Genomic DNA, 19808 nt, shown 5'->3' with positions numbered 1-19808 from the left:
ATGCTAGATTCGCGAGCTTACTTCCGTCGCGAGTTTATTACCGATTTTGGTAACGAATTACGCTATGATGTTTAGGATTAGGATTAGGATGTGTCGCCGAAGTGCAGCCTCACACTCCAAAATAATGGCTTGGAAAACGACACAGGATTGTGCTACTGGGATGCAGCCTCACACCCCAAAAAAGTGGCTTGGACCGTAGCACTGGTTAAAAGGCTCGAAGGACCATGTTCAGATGGGGAATGGATAGGTGGTCGGGCAGAGTGACAGCGTAACGACTTGATTATTAATACTGTCTATTTTTCTAAATTTACACAAATATATACATGATAATACTTAATAACTAACCAGTGACTCTAAAAATTGGTAAATCTAACGCTAAAGCTAACACGCTATTGATGATTGCTGACGGTTTGATTGTTTGGTTGTCGCTGACGGCTTTGGAGAATTTGCTGATTCTTTTCCTGTTGACGCCTTTGATTCTTGATAACTTGCAATTTCATTAAGTGATTGAACTTCTTAACAGGAAATGTCGTAATAGAATCTTTTTACATTGACTTGTTTCAGATAAAAAATAAATTTACGTTAACATTGACTTTCACAACAAATTTAAATTATTGAAAAATTATAAATTATACTATTGTTCATCGAAGATTGAACAGCTCGGTAAAATTAACACAACAGAGACAGTTGATTGGATTTTCTATTTTTAACATTACTTCCGATTAATTGAAAAAATTGTCAATAATATTTTATTCAATAAGTAAAATTTGTATCGTTTAAATTTAACACTTCTATTTACTGGAAAAATTAGTAAGTTTCCTTTTACACGCCACTAGACAGGTAAACAAACAACAAAGAGAAATTCGAATGCTGCGCCAGTCAGGCAGTATCGGGTTGTTTCTAGCAGTCAAAGCAATTAATAAAAGCATTTGCTCTTTAATTAATTAGTTGCTCACGTGCGTTGATGTCAAGATCCGACAACTTCAGTGCAACTCAAAAAATATGCAAATTGTATTCAGTTTATATTCCACTTATCGAAATTTGGTTCATAGTAATGAATTTTTTGTGGAAACGAAGAATAAACCTTCCATAAAAAAAATTAAGTAAAAAGGTAAATTAAAAGCAAATAAAACCATGTCGTCGAGTTTTTTCTGTTTGTCTGTTACATATTTCTTTTATTATACTTTTTTTGTTCGTTTATTTTATTTCAGAAGAATCCGAACATGTTGGCGATTAGTTTTTGTGTCTGTCTGTAAATTCCAGATTACATAGACAAACAATAACAAAACCAACACATACCGATCTGTTTACTATCTACATTCATACATCAAGCAAACCCGCCTACATTTATACAAACACGAATGTTGATAATTCTAACATTACTTTATGCATAAAGAAAGCAGATGGTAATACATCGCTCCACCTGAAAAATTAAACAGAATCTTATGCCTAAAAACTGTGATAATTTTTAGCAATATTACCGGTACAAGCCATAAAACTACAATGCGCATTGATAAAAAATCTTAATTCAAAAACGTGTAGAATGCGTTTTCATATCTGAAATGGTAAATCTCAATCACAAGAATCACCAGGCTTGCCAAAATCATAACAAAATACATGACTAAAATCCCTCCGATGTGGTCTAAAGTGACTTGTGGCGTTTGCGGCTGGCTAATTTGAAAGTTTTTTTCTTTCCGTATCCAAATGAATTCCAGCCTCTGAAGAATACCGGTGTCGCGCACTCTGAGTATCCTAGAACGTGAACAAAAGTCGTAAAATATTGTCTGCTCTTGTTAAGCCAGTTACATGTTGTTTATGATCCTCTTGTACTCAAAACTCTGCATCAACAAGAATGAATTTCCCGTCGTGTACATTCTCTCCTGATTGTTCATTATCTCACAAGGTATATCATAATTTTTCAATATCATATCCATCACCGCTCGATTCTCCAGAATTACGACTTCGTCCTTACACAAAATTGAAGCTAAATTCTCCTGAGAGGTAATATCCTTGCAGTTGCGACCGTTCAATACGTCGCGCCATCGAGGCAATACTTCTTTATTTTTGTCCTGTAAACGAACGAGGAGTAGTCAAATTTGTTGCAGTCGTTTCCGAGTTTATACTTCTTGCATAGTGAAATTATTGTAAACGAAACTGTTCGATCGCAGACAAAGCGAATGTGTGCGCTTGTTGGCGATGTCATCAAGTGATTCGAATGGAAAGGGAATGTCAAAAACAGCTAGTTGAGCAACTAGAACGGCATTCATAGCAGAGTATAGCACCACCCCTAGGATTAAAGCAAACATCACTTGCATTCGCCCTGAATAGCTTGACAATTTTAGGTCGAAACCTGAAACGCATATTAATTATCGCGAATACGCTTTCCATCAAATGTCTGGAGATTTTTTGCACGGAGAACTTAAATTTCTTTCAGAAGCTTGTCTTGTTACCCACCTTGGTTTATTAATCCCGAAACCATCCCTAAGAAGCATGAGGGCGCTGAAACTGCCCGCTCGATCGAACCAACGGAGTTTAAAAACTTTGTACTCAGCCACACAGCCATGGTCAGAATAGTAAATACGATGAGAGTTACAAACCAAAGTTGGACATCAAAGGTCTTCAAATAGGACAATGATGATGCTCTAGCTTCGGGTGTTTTTATGAACACGTGGTACCTACGACATTACCATATTAAAATTTTAAGCCAACCCGAAAGTGTCTTCGTAAAAACGGATAATAAAATTATGAAGATAAGCGAAATTAAAGAATTAGGTTAATGGCTTTATTCCCGCGTGGCGACTAAATCAATAACATTAATTTGGCGAAAATTGTGAAATATTGGGTCCTAGGGAAAGTTCTAGAAAAGTTTTCAGAGGCAACGAGATGTAGCGTTGTAGCAAGAAGATGACGCTATTATTTACGAGTTTTTGTGCTTGTAATAGCTGCTTCCACGGTATTAACATGTTGCTAAAAGGCGAAAATACTGCAACTTTGTTGGCGTTAATTATTAACGACTTGCAGATAGTTTAACTTGACGGAATAACAAATTTCCCACTTAATGAGAACTTGGAAAATAACACGTTTTGATGGGTAATTTCGCATGAAACTTGCAGCTAAACCGGTTCTAATTTTTTTATTTTTATACAATCCGACTTTGTTGCTAAAAAATTGTTTGTGCTCAAATTCGGCAATTACCAGTTATAAAAATAAGGCTGTGAATATTTAATGTTTAAAAGTCCCTGCTTGCTAACGCCCGCCGCCAACATAACATCCGCTTTTCCCGCTGTCATAATTTCCAATCCAGTATCATAATAAACGGATGAAACGTTGCTCCTAAAACCCACCTGTCATCCCCAAAAAACTTCTCTTTAAAAACTCACGTAAATCCGAAAGTACTCTCCATCATTTGCCATACTTCCCCCAGAAACCCCCCCAACTTCTGCGAATAATTGCTGGATGTAATGTACGGTAACATCTGCAATCAAAATACAATAATAATCTTTCCAACTCTTGCACTCACATTATCCGCAATAACTCGAATACTTTTCCCACGAATCGAGTTTAAATTATGAGTGTAATTACTCAACAGCGTCACGTTGAACAAAGACATAAAGTTGCTCCGATTTTCGTTCCACACAAAAATACTCTCGCAGTTGGGGTGCACGTATTTCTCGCCCTTTTTACAGATGTTGTAAGGTAGCTCTTTGCTTTGACTCATCTAAAATATCAAACTTTATTCAAAGAAAAAGTTGAACTTTGTTGAGAGACAGGTACTAGTGCGAGTAAAACTTGGGCATAAAGAAGCATTTTGGAACTAGAAGAACCGAAAACTGACGCGTAAATGCGCCACAAAATTTTTCGTTGTGATTAATAATAAACAGGTGGAGGAGTTCCCACGAAGCGAATGGGGCGCTATTTGATTGACATCTCGTTGTAAATGATTTATGGATGGGAAATTACTGTTTTCGAGGCGCCTTATTTAATAGTTGAGATTCGTAATAAGGAATTACAAAAACTCATTTTCTATATTAATTTTTTCACTGGAAACCAATCGACGGAACTAAACTTTGCTTTATTTTTCATCTGAACATTGAAGTTAATGATGGCAATACATTCGAGCGAGTTTTTGATTCGTAATTGCATTATTATCGTAGAATATCTGATAACAAGTGTGAAATTATGAATATGTTTGTAGATTAATTACATTTGTTGATTTGCGTTTCGGTCGATTTACCGGACAAGCTTTAATTTACGTGAATATTGGATCATTAACGTTAACTAACAACGAAATCGAGCTTAGATAAGAATAACAGCATGTTCGCGCAATGACCGAGTAATGAGATTGACGGCGATGCCAAACGAGGATAATAATGCGAATGGGACTGTTTCAGTTGTACTGACTTTCACATGAATGTATGATGCTGTTTATGTACAAAAGGATAATACTCAGAGTTGTGTTGTATTGACAATGGAAAGTTTTTTTAGTTTTAACCGCAACAAAGTAGTCATAAAGCTCTCTATTCTAGTTTGAGAACGAAATTAAAAACAACAGTTTTTTTATTACTCAAACTTCTAATATCGCATTTTCGTCTAAATTTTGCGGTGAGTGAAGTTTATATTCATAGCCCAAATAAAATAACATGATGATGCACAATCAATAGACAACACTAGAGAGATTTGAGAAACTTTTTATAATTGTCCCCATAAAATAAATATCGCAGTTTTGAACCTTTAATTCGAGTCTAATCGGCTAAATTCTATTACTGGAAGACTAATAAATGCTTGGAGCTACCATTAAAGATAATTAAATTTAAAATTGATTAAGTATGTTGCCATTTGTTGGTTTTAACCCGATTTTAAATCGGATTAATTGTGTTGATTTATGCCTCTCATTAAAAATCGCACTTTGGTTTTATAGCATTGACAGCAGCGAATGCGAATTTAATGGTGATGAAGTCAACATTTTTATCGAAAAAACTGTTTGAAACACATGAATTAATATGTTCGCAAACTGAAAACATCATTTGATTGGAACCGAGTTATTTTGCACTACGTTAATTGGAAAATTATTAGTATTGAGTTTTAAATATTTATATTTCAATGGCGCGAAATAAACGTTAGTTAAGTAGACAGTTTTTAAAAGCTTTCAATCTAGTTTTTATCGAATAATTCCAAGCCAACGATTTTATAAAATACATACTTTTATCACTTTTTACATAGAAGTACTCAACTGTTCTCTTGTTAAAAGCTCACATAACTTTTGATTTAAACATCTTGAAAGCAAAAACTTCTCCGCTGTCTGTGTGTGGATTTTCTGATAATTGAAAATAGCAAGCTAGTGAAAATCCGCTTACTTCTTATTTGCAAATTTCTCGCAAGAATATTGTAAGGGGGTAAGCTTATTTACTTTGTTCGAACACAGAGAATAATTTAACTGATTTTTTTTACAAGACTGTCTGAATTCTCTAAACAAATAAAGTCTCTAGATTTATTTGTTGTAGAATGTTGCAGGGGCAATTATTCCAGATTTACTTTGACAACCACTAATTAGTTTCCTCAGCATATTTTTACACAATATTTAATTACCGAGGGGCTTTGGCGCTTTTGCAAAATTAATTTTTATAAACTGAATAATAGGAGATCAATATCAGTATCAAATTACCGTTTAAGCTTTTTCAAAATAAAACGTTGTTCCACAATGCTTTTCCTTGCATATCTAAATGGTTCTTGAAGTAAATCAACGAGTATCAGAGCTTCGCATCGCTGATTTGTGTGTTGGAACGTAGAAAGCTTAAGTTTGATATTGGAAAATGATGACTTTTATTTTGCTCTCTTGATCGTTTTGGCTTCGCTACCTCTGAGTCTGGGGCTCCAATACAATTTGAAATTTGCCAGACAAGCTTATTATTCACAGGTATAAAATGTCCATCTAGTGGAAATGACGTAATATCCTCTGGAGTAATGTCGGTCATAAATTGATCCGAGTATCTGTCCATGGCACGGCCTGCACCTGTCACCTCTCGTGTTGTAATGTGTCCGGTCGGCATTAACCTCTGTTATACACGTCGGCTGAATTATGGCCGTTAGGCCCTATGCGTTATAGGGGATTGAATATTAAATGGGGGCGCTTTCGCCGTGTTAGCGCGAGATAACGGTCTCCAAGTTACTCCCTAATAGCTTTATGCATTCACGGAAACGTCTGAATACGTGATAAATACACCGACTGTATCATTCTCTACGTGAATATTTAAACATAGGTTTGCACAGCTTGATGAAGGGATGATAAGACACAATGTGACGCCGTTTTATGGAAATGGACGCAGGGATTTCGGAGCCGTGATTCATTGACGTGTATCGATTTGTTGAGGGGTTTATAGGTGCATTAGAACGCATTGGGGCGACCTCGAGCTGGTTTAATCACAATACAACGGAGCATCTGGAATAACAGCACAATCTGACCAGTGCAAATTCTCAATTTTGCGCAATATTGGTGGATGCGCCGGGAGAAACTTATTCAAATGCAATACATCAACCTGAAGCTACCAACATATTTTCACAGTTTTATTTCGTAGCGTTAAGTTTCGTTAACATCTCAAGCAATAAGTTTATCTCAATTTATTGCTCTTTGCGTTGGTGCCACGATTATATATATGGAGAGAACTATAAATTATGTTAGAGATTTAGAAGTTAAGAAAAGCGAAATTCAGCTGATAACTTTTGATTTACTTAGTTTGTCGAGATGCTGAAGCAATTAAGGTAATAATTAGCTTCTCTGACAAATTATTTTTTGATATTTCTCGTGACTAACTCAACTGTCATCTTCAATCTATTCAGTTGAAGTTATGATTCGTTCGCAACACTTTTTGATTGCGTGGTATTAGCAGATCTATCAGCCGCAAGAGCGTTATAAACTAAAGAACAAAAGTAGTATTTTACGTCAGTAGGTACTGTGCACTTGTAATTTCTCGCTTCAATAAAATAGTAAGTAGACAACATAAATAACATTATTTTTCGACAGGAAACTATGTAGACCAGCAGTTCTTTCAAATAGAAATTCAAACAAATAAACCCCTTTAAGTTATTTGATCCGAGTGAAATAAGTTTGTACATTCTGGCCAAAGCACAAGCTGCAGCAAATAAAGTCCTAATTCTGATATGATTACAGGAAAAGCGGGTTTTTTAACTTTTCAAAGAGCAAACTTTACCATATAGACATTCTTTCTCGTTTTATCAGAACATGCTACCTCTGATATTTACATTTGAATTTATGAAAGCGAGCCATTCCGTGTATTGAGAAAGATAAAAGAGTGCATTTCAGCCCGTGCTTTGATACAACATGATCCATTTTCTTCTACCACAGTTCACTCGTACATTAGCGCTCTGAAGATGGAAAATCTGTTCTTTTTAGATAAGTCGTTTTGAGTTTAACACCTTTGTCTTGACTGCACCACTGTATAATTTATATTTTTAACAGAACAGCCCTCGACATTTAAAAGCTCTCTGAGGTAATTTAAATCCTCTTTATTCCTTCACTTCCTCGGTTCGCACTGCGCTGAGGACTCTTCTCGTTGTCCCACGTATGGAGGACCAATTACAGTATTTCAAATCCTAATCTCTAATGAGCTCGTTAATTCGCTGGCAAACTTAATTTGTCATAGACCGTGGAACTCGCGTTAATCCTGATCTGTTAATATATAACCAGAACAGGTCGATTAATCACTTCTGGATATAGTTGCTGGGCTAAATACAGGATTACCAACTTTCCTCCTGGAAAACGAAGGTCGCTGAAGAGTATTACTATGTTCATTACGATAGTCTTCATTTTCAATGTTGTATTGGTTCGAATAATTGTGTAATTTCCCTCGGGAGTCCCTCCAAACAAAGTCTTACATCCACTGGTTTCTATTAGTTTATTGGACGTTGCGAAATCATGACAGGTAGAATTTATCCTGCTGAAGCTAGGGTGTTTGAACAGGTTCGAGATACCGCGCCGAAGTTTACTCACAAGACGAATATTTCACCGCGACCGGATTTTCCTGCCAAACCGCAAGTTCGCAGTTTCGTGCAGACATTGTGAAATTTGCTCATAGAATCACTAGACGGGGTAATTGTTGACGATAACATCCCATCGATCTTCGATCAAAATTGCCAAACTCATCACGAGTTGCGTTAATGACACTTATGCTCAACAGTTTATCGGAGGGGGCTCCAGGTCGCTAAAGTAGCAATGATTTACGTGTTTCAGTTTGGTAGGAGAACAAGCGTTTGCTCTTTATTAATCTTGATTATATTCGAAGGTCCATATTGTTAGAAAGAAATGGCGCATTCACCATTTATGGAGCGAAATTACGGACAAATTCGTTAATCTCTGCTTCGAATTTTGTTAATCAGCGAGGCGTTATTAAGGCTGGGGGAAATGTTCCAAATTTGATTACAAGGGACTTAAATATTAAGCGAAGGTATTTATTAGGGTGACAAATCTGTACATTTAAGATTATTAGGGAGACGAGATTTTATCAGTCACAGCGGACCCAATTTAGTAAAGATTCGTAAAAAACGAGGTAGTTACCTGTGCTCGACTTTAATTAAGCCCATGTCTGAGTAATTGTCGCAAAGTTCGCTTGAACAACTTTAAATCCTGCAATTTATAAAAGTTTCTCCGTAATAAACTTAAACATCTCTTATTACAATATAAAAACATCTCCCCAGAAAAGTTTGCGTAGTTAAACAACATCATTTTTGGGGTATTTCGGCTACTTCTACTTCTCCCGACAGCAGATAGATTGCGACCGGAATAATAAGTAGCTGCATAAATCCGGGAATTACTCTGCGTGTGGCTTTCCGTATATGAATCGCTTGTAACAAGGCGGTGTCTCTGAATGTCAGCTCAAGAACAAATGCCGAAGGGGAAAGATCATCCATTTCAAGTAATTGATTTAAGTTATTTGAAGAGTCCCCCTGAAAGAATCACGCACTCGTAAATGCACTTCTGCCAGTTCTTGTAAAATAAATAGAGGCGACGCCACTCTGCCGCAGGAAATCGCCACTTTTACTTTTTGAATAAAACATTCGACTTACACATTAACGTCCTACCGCAGAAATATATTTTTAAAAATTCAACGGGTTTGGAGCTTTGGAGCGGGCTTTTAATAAATTAGTCGGAAAACGTTGTTTATACATCCCCGACCTCTTAATCAAGGTTGTGTTTATTGTTAGCTGATAGTTATGCATTCAATAACATCATCAATGATAATATTTACTTTACAAATACCGTTCTTGTTCCAGAGGAGGACTACGATGCCTTCTGTTTAGCCTACATGTTTACTTATCGAGATTTTGAGATGGGAACTTTGGGATTGGCTTGGACCGGTGATTTGAAGAACGCAGGAGGAGTGTGTGAAAAAAACGGGGTAAGTTTTTGCGAAACGTTTAAATTGTATGTAGTCGAATTAATTTAATCCTATTACGGCGGGGATTATGCTAAGAGTATTATAGCAACGTTGGACCTTTTATGGGTTAATATGGTTAAATACTAGTCTAACAATGTTGCGACTACTTCAAAAAACTTAAATTTATGTCAGTTTAACTCAGACTCAGGAAAGGAATAATCCCGACACTTTAATGGATCGATCGACTTTAAGTCTCATTAAATTTTCACAAGTTCTGCATCCCCACATGTGAAGATTGCGCAGTAAATTACTGCAGTAATACATTGCACCCTATTTTGCATCGTGTATGTACAAGATTATTCCATTATAAGATTATTAGTTGAAGCCACAACAGAACAAGAGTGTAATTTCCAATAACATGTTTGGAAGCATCCTGTACCTCATGTAGGTACACGACAAAAGGGTCGACACGCTTGTAATTAGTAACTTTGTTTATTTAACACTGATCATTCATTATTCTGTACCAACTTTGATGTGGTTAGGCCTTTGTCACTGCCACTTTTGCCCGATTGGAATTAGATAAGGGTTCCAACACTAAATTTTCATTAAAGAGGGTGATTGATGTAGCTAATTTTTACATTCTGATCGTAAATTTATTCCCATCTTTTTAAAAGCGATTCAATAAACCAAATTTATGGACGCTTAGTATTAATCCGTGCACAGAGAGTAATGAAATTTATATTACCAGCTAATATTTACATATTCATAGAGAATGCAGTTGCAAATTTCCGAAATTAATAATTTACATGACCTGGGATGTCCTAATTAATTTTTATTTATGATTTCGCTCTTCCAATGCATTCAAGTATTATCACGAATTAATTCAATTTTATTGATGAGTATTTTGGTGCGATATTAATGAAAATCAATATTGTCTGTTTCTATTTCGAGCACTCCTATCCACGTCAATTTCTTCTTCTCCAGCCCCAGTTTAATAAACGCTGGCCATAAATACTCATCTTTTTTATATGTCACTTGCACTGGACGATGACAGTGCTGATACCACTTTCTGCAGCTTTCAACTTGGAAGTTACAGTAATAGTTAGGTACAACTAGTACACTGAGAAATATTAAACGTATTTCGAAACAGAGGATAATAATTATGATTGACTGAATCAACCTAAAAGAGCTTTATGTCGAAAATCCTAAATGAAATGTTGTCATTGGAAATGGTTTAGAGTGGTTGATTTAGGAGTGGATTAAAAGAATTAAAATCGATGTGCAGGATTTTTGTTGGAATTTTACGAACAAAGAGTTTTTTGTTTAGTTGGTACATACAATTGTCTAAATATTTCCTGGTTTACTGTTTTTGATCGAAAAACTGAACACTATTAGAATTCCTGGATTAATGAAGAGGCTTGAAACTTTGAAGTTGTCCGTCATAATCAAACGTGGAGAATTTTAATGGAGATCAAGGATTTTCTGAGATAGTTTTTTCCAAAACCTTTTTTCTTCTTTAGTTTTTCAAACTTCTTTCTTATCCAGCTAAAAACCTGACAAGCCAGGAAATTTTCAAGCTAATTATACCTGTCGAAAAAAGAAAAACTTTAGAAAATACATGAAAAGATTCTGAAACTACCACATAAATTCATGTCACAACAAACTTCCTAAACAAAGATATGCGTCACCTCCGACATGAATATTTATTTTGTTTTGAATAGTAGTAAACAGACAGTTTTCTTTCTCTTTTATAAAAACCTTGAATTTTTGAATACCTAATTTAATTATCCAAGGATTTGCACCTTTCATGTTTGTCAAGCATCCCATTATATGTATAAAAATCATATTGTCACAATACCATAAATCACTAATAATTACTTCTCAATTTCCTCAATTCCAGCACTACAGAGGCAGCATGAAATCGTTAAATACAGGAATTGTCACTTTACTGAATTACGGAAAACACGTACCGCCTGCGGTGTCTCATGTTACATTAGCTCACGAGATCGGACATAATTTTGGATCACCGGTAAGTTCTTATGTTTCTTTTACCTCAAACTGAATTAAAGTCGACAAGATCAAAATTCCATAAACTGTTTTCGCAGATCTGAGATCTATTTTGAAATTAAGATTTAACAAGTCACTGAATGTTGAAATATGAGCTGTGCAAATGAAGAGATTTTCAAACGAATTGTCGGTTTCTATTTACAGTTTCCGATTTCTGCATTTTTAATTAAATTCACGAAATGATGAGAAGAATTCCTGTTGAGTTTTTATTAACATTGTTCTGCAAGTGCAGATCGATTTAATACGGAACTTGAAGTTTTCGGAAGCGAAGTGTGTGAATTGCAGTTTGTAATTAGCTTTAGGAAATGTCAATGAAATGAATTAACAGCCCGTTGCTTGTAATCACACTTTATCGGTACATTTATTCGTACTACCTTACGATACTCCTGTTTGTTTTTATTTCCAATTATCAAATTATTTGTACATTTAACATATGGAGCTGAAAACCAATATATTGTTTGAGTAAACAAACATTCATCTTTCAGGAGGAGTTCCTTGTATTGTTAATAACATTTTACATAAATGAATACTACTAGTAACAAAACACTTTGTTTTTTTAATCATTTTGCTCTGTTTTTAAAAGTCTATTTAAAAGCAGGATTCTGTTCTGTTTTTATAAGGTAGAAGGCATCTATAAGTACAAACTCATGTAGATGGGTCAGATCAGCACAACAGTTCAAATTTAATGATTCTAGAAATCAACCCATTGAACAAAATTCGGGCGAAGCCCTCATGAACGAAGCGAATTTTAATAAAACATATAGGCCCTTCAGAACACTTTTGACTATTTTACATTTTTAATGTTAAAAATAAAAGAACAAAGTGTTCAGAAGGGGGCTTACTAGTAGTATAAATAAATATATACAACAATGACTGAATTTGAGGTATTAGCAGCCGAGTTTATTCAAACAACAAAATAAACACCAAATATCCAATTTATAGGCAAAAACATCATTTTGTATTCTCTTCACATTTTACTGAAAGCAATCAATCTTTAGTCGCATTTTGCATAAACTTCGTCACGCATTTCTGTGTTACGTAACAAGTGGAAAATTAACAGATTCTGACTCATTTTTGTGTGCATTTTAGACTCCCAAATCTCACTTCGTGTTTCGCTCATAAATTCCGTCCATCACACCAACCTCCGTCTAGAGTTCACATAAATTCGTAAATTTAAATATCAATGCAACAACTCATGTAAAATTGACAGCTCTGATAAATCTGCTAAAACATTTATCACTCTTCCTCGTATCTACATGCATGGAATATTTCAGTTTCGCCAGGGAAAAATATTGTCGATTATAATACAAACATTGGAAACTCAATTCCTTGATTGCCAACAGCAATAAGCCGATTTAATTTTTTCTATTAAAATGGTTCATTTCTTCGACAACTCATCTAAAGATATAAATCAATCGCACGTCAGCATCGTACTCTCTTGGAAATTTCCACTTTTCTGTCAGTCGAAATTCGTTTTTTATTCGTCTATAAAAAACCACATCGTAAAGTCGTCGAATTTCAAAAGAGTGGTGTTGTTAATTGCGCGGATTTATCATAGGAACAAGTTTACAGCTTCAAATAAAATAAATTTTACACGAGCAGTATGTGAAAAGTGTTATTAACATTCTTGGTTGCAGCACGATCCAGAACAATGCACTCCCGGAGGTGAAGATGGTAACTTTATTATGTTCGCGAGGGCGACGTCTGGTGACAAGAAAAACAATAATCAGTTTTCCCCTTGCAGCTTGAAAAGCATTAACCCGGTGCTTAATTTTAAAGCTCGCTCGCCGAAAGGATGTTTCACAGGTAAATCTCAACGCTTCTTGAAAACCTGGTTTCATTAAAAGTTTTCGTTTCCAATTTAAACTTCAGCTCTTGATACATATTTCCACATACACAATGTCACTCTCATGTTTTGATCGAATATTTACAGAGCCTCAAGCCTCTTTATGTGGAAACGGAGTAGTAGAAGAAGGAGAAGAATGTGACTGTGGGTGGGAGGAAGACTGCAGAGACCAATGCTGCTTCCCGCAAACGAGGTATCCGCCGATAGACGAGCCGCCGTGTCGCCTCACTCCGAGGAGCATCTGCAGTCCTTCACAGGTATAAATTTTTTAATTTTTAATACAAATGGCGTCTCGAGGGTCACAACTACCGTCGCTTTGATTTACTTCGAGCCAAAAGTATAAATTGCTGAATTTAGTTCTCTCTGAGCGCGCTGCTTGGGTAAACAAAGTGGCTTAATTAAAAAGTCCCATTAGACTGAAAATTTGGGGTTCATCTCGACATGAATTTTATTAAAATATAATTCGAGTTTTTTTAAGGGGAAATTGTTGAATTAACAGCAAAAAGAGCTCACAAAAAGAAGCTTATGCTTTAAATCAAAAACGTGAAAATAGTTATTTACAAAGACTTTTCCAAGGAAAATTTGGTTTTATTTACTCAAATAGAATGGGAGCTATTTCAGTATGTTTATTTAACTCAGCTGTAATACAGATTTCAATGAAATGATTTTGCCTTGATGCTCTCGAGATTTCAAGCTTGCGATTATGTTACCACCATAAAGAACTTTAATTACAAAACAGTATGGTAATAATAACCCGGCGCCGCCACCATTTTTCATTAATCAATTTTGAGTCAACAAATTGCTCTTTGTAATGAATCTAATCTGTTTCCAGGGCCCATGCTGCACCTCCGACTGTCAAGTCAAATTCGGCGACAAATGCAGAGATGACAACGGTTGCAGAGATGAAAGCTTTTGTAACGGCCGCAATCCTCAGTGTCCGCCATCAGTGAACAAACCCAATAAGACCATTTGTAATAAAGAGTTTGTTTGTTTCATGGGAGTAAGTCCTCACCCCACCGATTTCCCATTTTAATGCAATATTTCAGGAATGTACCGGTTCCATTTGTTTAGCGTACGGCCTGGAATCCTGCCAATGTATTCCGAAGAAGGGTGACCCAAAAACGAAAGCATGCGAGTTATGTTGCAAACTTCCTGGAGATAATCAACCGTGTCTTTCTTCGTTCGATTGGAATGATATGCCCTATGACATTCCTGATATGTATTCTAAACCAGGGACACCCTGTAATGACTACAGTGGATACTGCGATGTTTTCCAAATGTGCAGAGAAGTCGATCCTTCAGGACCTTTGGCCACTTTGAGGAAACTCCTGTTGAGCGAGGAAAGCTTTGCGAGCTTCAAGAAATGGATGATGGACTACTGGTATGCAGTAGCAGTGATCATCCTCTTAGTCATCGCATTGTTGGTGAGTATTTAAAAGGAATTTTATGCATGGTTTAATTAAACTCATTTCTAAGACAAAAGTCAGTTTTTGTAAAGGACGTGAGTACAGTAGAGCTCGGAAAATATTAGGCTACAAACTATCTTTGTTCAAACGCTTAACTGCTTACTTATTCGTTGGACAATTTTCTAATTATTTATTTTTTCTTAGGTGTTAAGCACGAAGTACCTTAGCAAGCGTCCGAATTTGAAACTCAAGTCGGTCACAATCCTCCACGGTTCTCCAACTGAAGCTGTCCGCCTTCCACCTGAAGGAGATAACGGCCAAGTGACTGTACACCCTGCAGTTAGATCAAAACTGCCACTAAAACGCAAGGTTCGCAATGGTAAAATCAAGCGAAAACGCAAAGTAAAGGAATCCAACAACAACCTGAATAGTCCCAGTCGAAGTAAAAACTCGCCTAAGAAGAAGAAACGTGTGTCGGCGCCTGTAGTGGCTGAAGAACGAAAGAAACCAGTCGACGCTACCGTTATTGAGATACCGCACAGTAAAGTGAAGAAATCTCCGGCCACATCAAACAACAAAAAGAAGAAAAAGAAGAAGGAAACTATTGATTATAGTAGCGCTCAAGCGGATGTTGATGGTAAAAAGGGACTAATCAACGCTGAGGTGTTGCATAATCCGTTAACGCCTGAAGCCGATTCTGTGGGAAAAGTGCAAAATTGGCTGTTGAAGTCTCAGTATGCACTACCCAAGTCCAAGTCCACTCCCGCGGGATTGACGGATAAATCCCGAAGGAGTCCTCACAAACGTCCCACGATCCGACCGCGTACCGACAAGAGCAAATCGCATAGCGTGGGCAATATTCCGAACGAAAAAGAGAAAGTTCGACTGCAAGTAGTGTACAAACCGCCGTTTAAATTTAGTGTAAAGTTACGCAAACCAGAAAAAACTAGTGTTATTATCGAACGTAACACTGAAACGCATAGAAAGACTGAAAAACCGAAAGTTCCAAGGACAGGTGTGCTTGTGCGTACTGTGAAGCAGCCGAAAACGAAGACGAGTGTTGATAATCCCGCGGTAGATGTAACTACTTCGTTACCGGTTGTTGATGCTCCCGCTACTAAACCTGATGATATTGATTCCAATATTCATACCGTCCAGTCTGATTTAGAAGTATTGTTGTCTGAAAGCGAATTTCTATTTTCAGATGACTGATATAACTTTTTGCAATGACCCAAACTGACTTGTTTAAGGCTGTGGAAACAAACATTCCGCACTCTCAGAGCTGCTTTAAGTTAAGTTTAAGTTTATTCAGATTGACGCCGCTGAGACGAAACTTCCTTAAAAACCAAAAGTTTTCCACGAATCAAAACACGAAACTCATTTTTCTTTGAAGTTTCGTCTTCACGGCGTTGGATTTAACAGTGATGAATTAATTTTAAAGTAATTTTAATCTCTTACCCGAGTGTAAAGTTAAGAGAAACTATATTTATTTACAAGACTCCGTAACATAACCGCTGCTTGTATGGTATTTTTACAGTGCCATTTTGTACTGTGGAATCGCGTGGTACAAATAGGACGTAGTTCACGTCGCATCATTTGATGCGACTACATTTTGTAAGATACTATTGTGTCAAGCAAAACTTTCAAAATTCAAATAATTTAGCGTGCCAAATATTGCTTTCGTATTAACATAGATGACGATTTATACACACGCTGAAAGTGTTCTAAACATACTATTTTGTGTACCCTTGTTGATAAAGAATGTTTCATTGTACAAACATGGTGCTTTCACACTAATTTCATAAAAATGAATAATGTGGAAGCAACTTTACTTTGTGTTATGTTGGTTAGAAATTTTATTCGAATTCATCGGAAAAGTATGGATTCTGTGTTTGTACAGATTTTTGCATTTGGTTTTTATGTTAAGATGTAATTTTTTTTTACTCATACGTACTTATTTAGCACTAAATTATTTACTAATTTACGTATAATTCTGTAAATTACATTTTTATACAAATAAATTTCTAAAAACTTTTTTCCACCGCTTTTATTTCTCTGGAAATACAATGTTTTTATTACAGGCAAAAGGACACGTGCCAGACGTTAAACTTCATCGCCCTGGTTCTCTTTTTCTGTGTAAAAATTATCTTGTGCAGCCACTGAACATAAAGTTGAAACTTTTAATTACAGTTTCTTAATTGATAATTTTTACCTACCTCCATTCCTATACAAAAACCAGACGATGTAACATTCTGTGAACTTTCTTTGAAGGGAAATTTCTAGACAAGTAATCCCGAAAGCACATTCTAAAGTTTAAAGTTTTAACGTAAGTGACGTCGACACATACGTTGTAAAATTTGCAAACTTCGCTTGTAACGATAGACGCAAACTTAATTAACAAGAAAAAACACTAGCAAAGACAACAGACCTTTATTTTCAGTTGTAAAAAGAGTTTATTGCAACAATTCTGAGATACTGTAAATTCCAATTGTTGGCTTCTGCTGTATTAGAGTCTTACCGGAATTGTGAACTGGATAAAAACTGGATAATCCGTAATTAATTTCTGTTACCCTTGACGTAAACATTTTATTGTTATTAAATTGCGTAACAGCAATTTTTGTCGATAAAAAGATTAATACTGAAAGTGTTCAAGTTTTCCATAATTTATAAACAGAAACATTTTAGATAATGGAAAGTTATCTGAACAAGCCAAATGTTATCAATGGGTAAAAATAGATTCGTATATTTTTATTATGTTATTTTTTTAGCGTATTACATGAAAATTCGATAAACAAAAGCTACTGTTTTGTTTATTTTTTAATAATTTATAAAAAATGTTTTCGCATTTTCATACCAATCAATATTCTGTTTCGAATTGTTTCCTCTCTTATACTAGATTATTATTTTTATTCGAATGAGTATAAAAGAAGTGGAATTATCACAACCGAAGCATTTACATTCTGTACACTCGACGAAGAACCATGGCATCAAAAGACAACCTCACCGCCGTCTTGCATGGCATCAACGATATGCGTCTGGTAAAATCATCTTCAAAGATCCAACCAATTTTTCTGTGATTTTTGTAGGAACAACGACCAATTCCCGTACCCAAACCAAATCGTAAGTTAGCCGCAATCATTTTCACTTAATTAAGTTCCTAAATTTGCAGAAGTTCTTCTAAGAATGGAAGTCGTTGGAATATGCGGTTCCGACGTTCACTACTTAGTCAGTGGTAGAATTGGCCCATTCGTAGTTAACGGTCCCATGGTCATTGGTTCGCATCACTCAAATAACTACAGTGGTTACTTACATTGTTTTAGGGCACGAGGCTTCTGGAACTGTTATTGAAGTTGGTCAAGACGTGAAGACCTTAAAACCAGGTAAAACCAACATCGGATTACTTCTGTTCTTACTGTTTACTTTAGGTGACCGCGTGGCAATAGAACCGGGCATAACATGTCGAACATGTCTGGACTGTAGAAGTGGAAACTATCATCTTTGTCGAGATATGATATTTTGTGCGACACCTCCAGTTGATGGGAATCTAACACGATACTATGTTCACGATGCTGATTTTTGCCACAAGTAAGAGTAGTTAAAACAGTAGAAAAACTTGTTTGATTGATTGACAGGCTTCCTGACAACATGGACTTTGAAGAAGGAGCACTAATGGAACCACTTTCTGTGGGTGTACACGCTTGTAAAAGAGCAGGAGTGCGCGTCGGTTCCATCGTCTTAGTTCTAGGAGCTGGACCTATCGGACTCGTCTCTATGTTAACTGCTAAGGCTATGGGGGCTTCAAAAGTTATAATTACAGGTTATAGAAAACCTGTCAGTGCCATTAACTTGTCTTGTAGATCTTGTAGAGCATCGCCTGCAAAAAGCCCGCGAACTTGGAGCTGATTTCACTCTAAACATCACTAAAAATATGACGGAAGAACAGATTATCGAAACTGTTACTAGAATTCTAGGGGAGCAACCTACAGTAACTCTTGAATGTACTGGAGCAGAGCAATGCGTCAGGGTTGCTTTACAAGTAGCTATCTTCTCTAACAACAAGGTAGATTTTTCTTGTTATAATTTTAGGTGACTAGGTCAGCAGGAGTGGTCATTTTGGTTGGTTTGGGAAAATTTGAGATGACAGTGCCTCTTGCAGGAGCTCTTGTTCGCGAAGTTAATATTCGCGGTGTTTTCAGATATAACAATGAGTATGTCTCACAAGCTTTGAAAACTAAATTATTTTTGATTTGTAGCTACCCTATTGCGATCGAATTGGTCAAAACTGGGAAAGTAAACGTGAAGCCTTTGATTACTCATCACTACACTATTGAGGACACTTTGAAAGCTTTTGAAACGGCCAAGACTGGCGAAGGGAACCCGATAAAAGTGCTCATACACGCCAATGCTGATTGGAAGTCTTCCAGAAAATGAAACGGACAATAATTTCATTAATTGTAATTATTTATAAGTGTAATTATTTAGTTAGAACAATCAAGTGAATTGAAATGAAATTAAATAAAGGCAATTTTGAGTCACAGAATAACTTTTTCTTGTCCTAGTGATCTCCCAATCGCAACTTTATGAAACGACTTTTTGCAGATAACTTTTCATACATACATCTTAACTTGAACTTACCAAGGCATGACGAGTCATTAAAAATTTATTATTATTGCAATAATTATTGTTTTCTACATTGTACCAGCCGACAGCAATAAATTTTGAATTTTCTTTCTGCTACTTACTTACAGAGTTTACATAAATTTGAATATCTATCCAACACTTCAAATTCGTTACACGTAAACACTCACATTCTTTATACTCTGCATGTTTTATCGGTAATGTTGTTGCTTACTACATTTTCCAGACAAGTGCATTTTAACGGCGATTATTTACACAAAATAAAGGTATAAACAAACATCGTAAAGATAACATAAATGTCAGCTATTAAAACAGAATTTTTCAAGAAAATAAGAGCATAATTGAATTTTATTCTCCCCTATATTTTTGATTTAAAGATACAACTTTTAAGTGACGGTGGATTAGTAACAATAGCACCACTTATCAGTCAGTAATACCCAATTAATCTCAATAAAGTCGCCA

The 19808-nt window shown here is 35.9% G+C and overlaps 3 protein-coding genes across 3 annotated transcripts in view; 2 read left to right on the top strand and 1 right to left on the bottom strand.

Annotated features, from left to right (window-relative positions):
* The window catches only part of Kul (Kuzbanian-like), a 67444-nt gene extending 50701 nt beyond the window's left edge, over positions 1-16743 (top strand). The window contains exons 6-12 of the mRNA XM_088039298.1: positions 9286-9410; positions 11290-11418; positions 13094-13262; positions 13390-13559; positions 14135-14302; positions 14349-14726; positions 14913-16743. Coding sequence (XP_087895424.1) covers positions 9286-9410; positions 11290-11418; positions 13094-13262; positions 13390-13559; positions 14135-14302; positions 14349-14726; positions 14913-15920 — 2147 coding nt within the window. The 3' untranslated portion in view covers positions 15921-16743. The remainder of the gene's footprint in view (positions 1-9285; positions 9411-11289; positions 11419-13093; positions 13263-13389; positions 13560-14134; positions 14303-14348; positions 14727-14912) is intronic.
* On the bottom strand, positions 1302-19615 carry LOC148172778 (uncharacterized). Its single transcript, XM_088039303.1, has 8 exons — positions 19517-19615; positions 3521-3718; positions 3381-3475; positions 3196-3333; positions 2455-2675; positions 2124-2350; positions 1807-2069; positions 1302-1752 (listed from the first exon to the last, which is right to left on the bottom strand). Exons 1-8 carry the CDS (start codon positions 19532-19534, stop codon positions 1524-1526), a joined length of 1389 nt encoding a protein of 462 aa, XP_087895429.1. The 5' UTR covers positions 19535-19615; the 3' UTR covers positions 1302-1523.
* Positions 17641-19251, top strand: LOC148172779 (sorbitol dehydrogenase-like). The gene is made up of 9 exons (XM_088039300.1): positions 17641-17746; positions 17795-17828; positions 17878-17982; positions 18029-18088; positions 18134-18293; positions 18341-18525; positions 18566-18744; positions 18795-18916; positions 18962-19251. The coding sequence occupies exons 1-9, from the start codon at positions 17690-17692 to the stop codon at positions 19137-19139; spliced, it is 1080 nt and encodes a 359-aa protein (XP_087895426.1). The 5' UTR covers positions 17641-17689; the 3' UTR covers positions 19140-19251.
* Positions 19616-19808: the final 193 nt, after the last annotated feature.

The sequence above is a fragment of the Gnatocerus cornutus genome, chromosome 6, assembly GCF_029298725.1.
Source record: "Gnatocerus cornutus isolate USDA-ARS CGAHR chromosome 6, icGnaCorn1.1, whole genome shotgun sequence".
Lineage (NCBI taxonomy): Eukaryota > Metazoa > Arthropoda > Insecta > Coleoptera > Tenebrionidae > Gnatocerus > Gnatocerus cornutus.
The sequence above is the reverse complement of the archived record's forward strand: the minus strand, read 5'-3'. Positions and strand labels throughout refer to the sequence as shown.

Excerpts from the sequence above, each read along its gene's own strand:
- LOC148172779 (XM_088039300.1), top strand. The coding sequence starts at position 17,690 with ATGGCATCAAAAGACAACCTCACCGCCGTCTTGCATGGCATCAACGAT. Across the intron at positions 17,747-17,794 it reads GCATCAACGATATGCGTCTG|GAACAACGACCAATTCCCGT; the intron begins GTAAAATCATCT and ends TGATTTTTGTAG. Across the intron at positions 18,294-18,340 it reads GATGCTGATTTTTGCCACAA|GCTTCCTGACAACATGGACT; the intron begins GTAAGAGTAGTT and ends ATTGATTGACAG.
- LOC148172778 (XM_088039303.1), bottom strand. Across the intron at positions 3,476-3,520 it reads TTCGAGTTATTGCGGATAAT|ATGTTACCGTACATTACATC; the intron begins GTGAGTGCAAGA and ends TTTTGATTGCAG. Across the intron at positions 1,753-1,806 it reads AAGAGGATCATAAACAACAT|GATACTCAGAGTGCGCGACA; the intron begins GTAACTGGCTTA and ends TTCACGTTCTAG.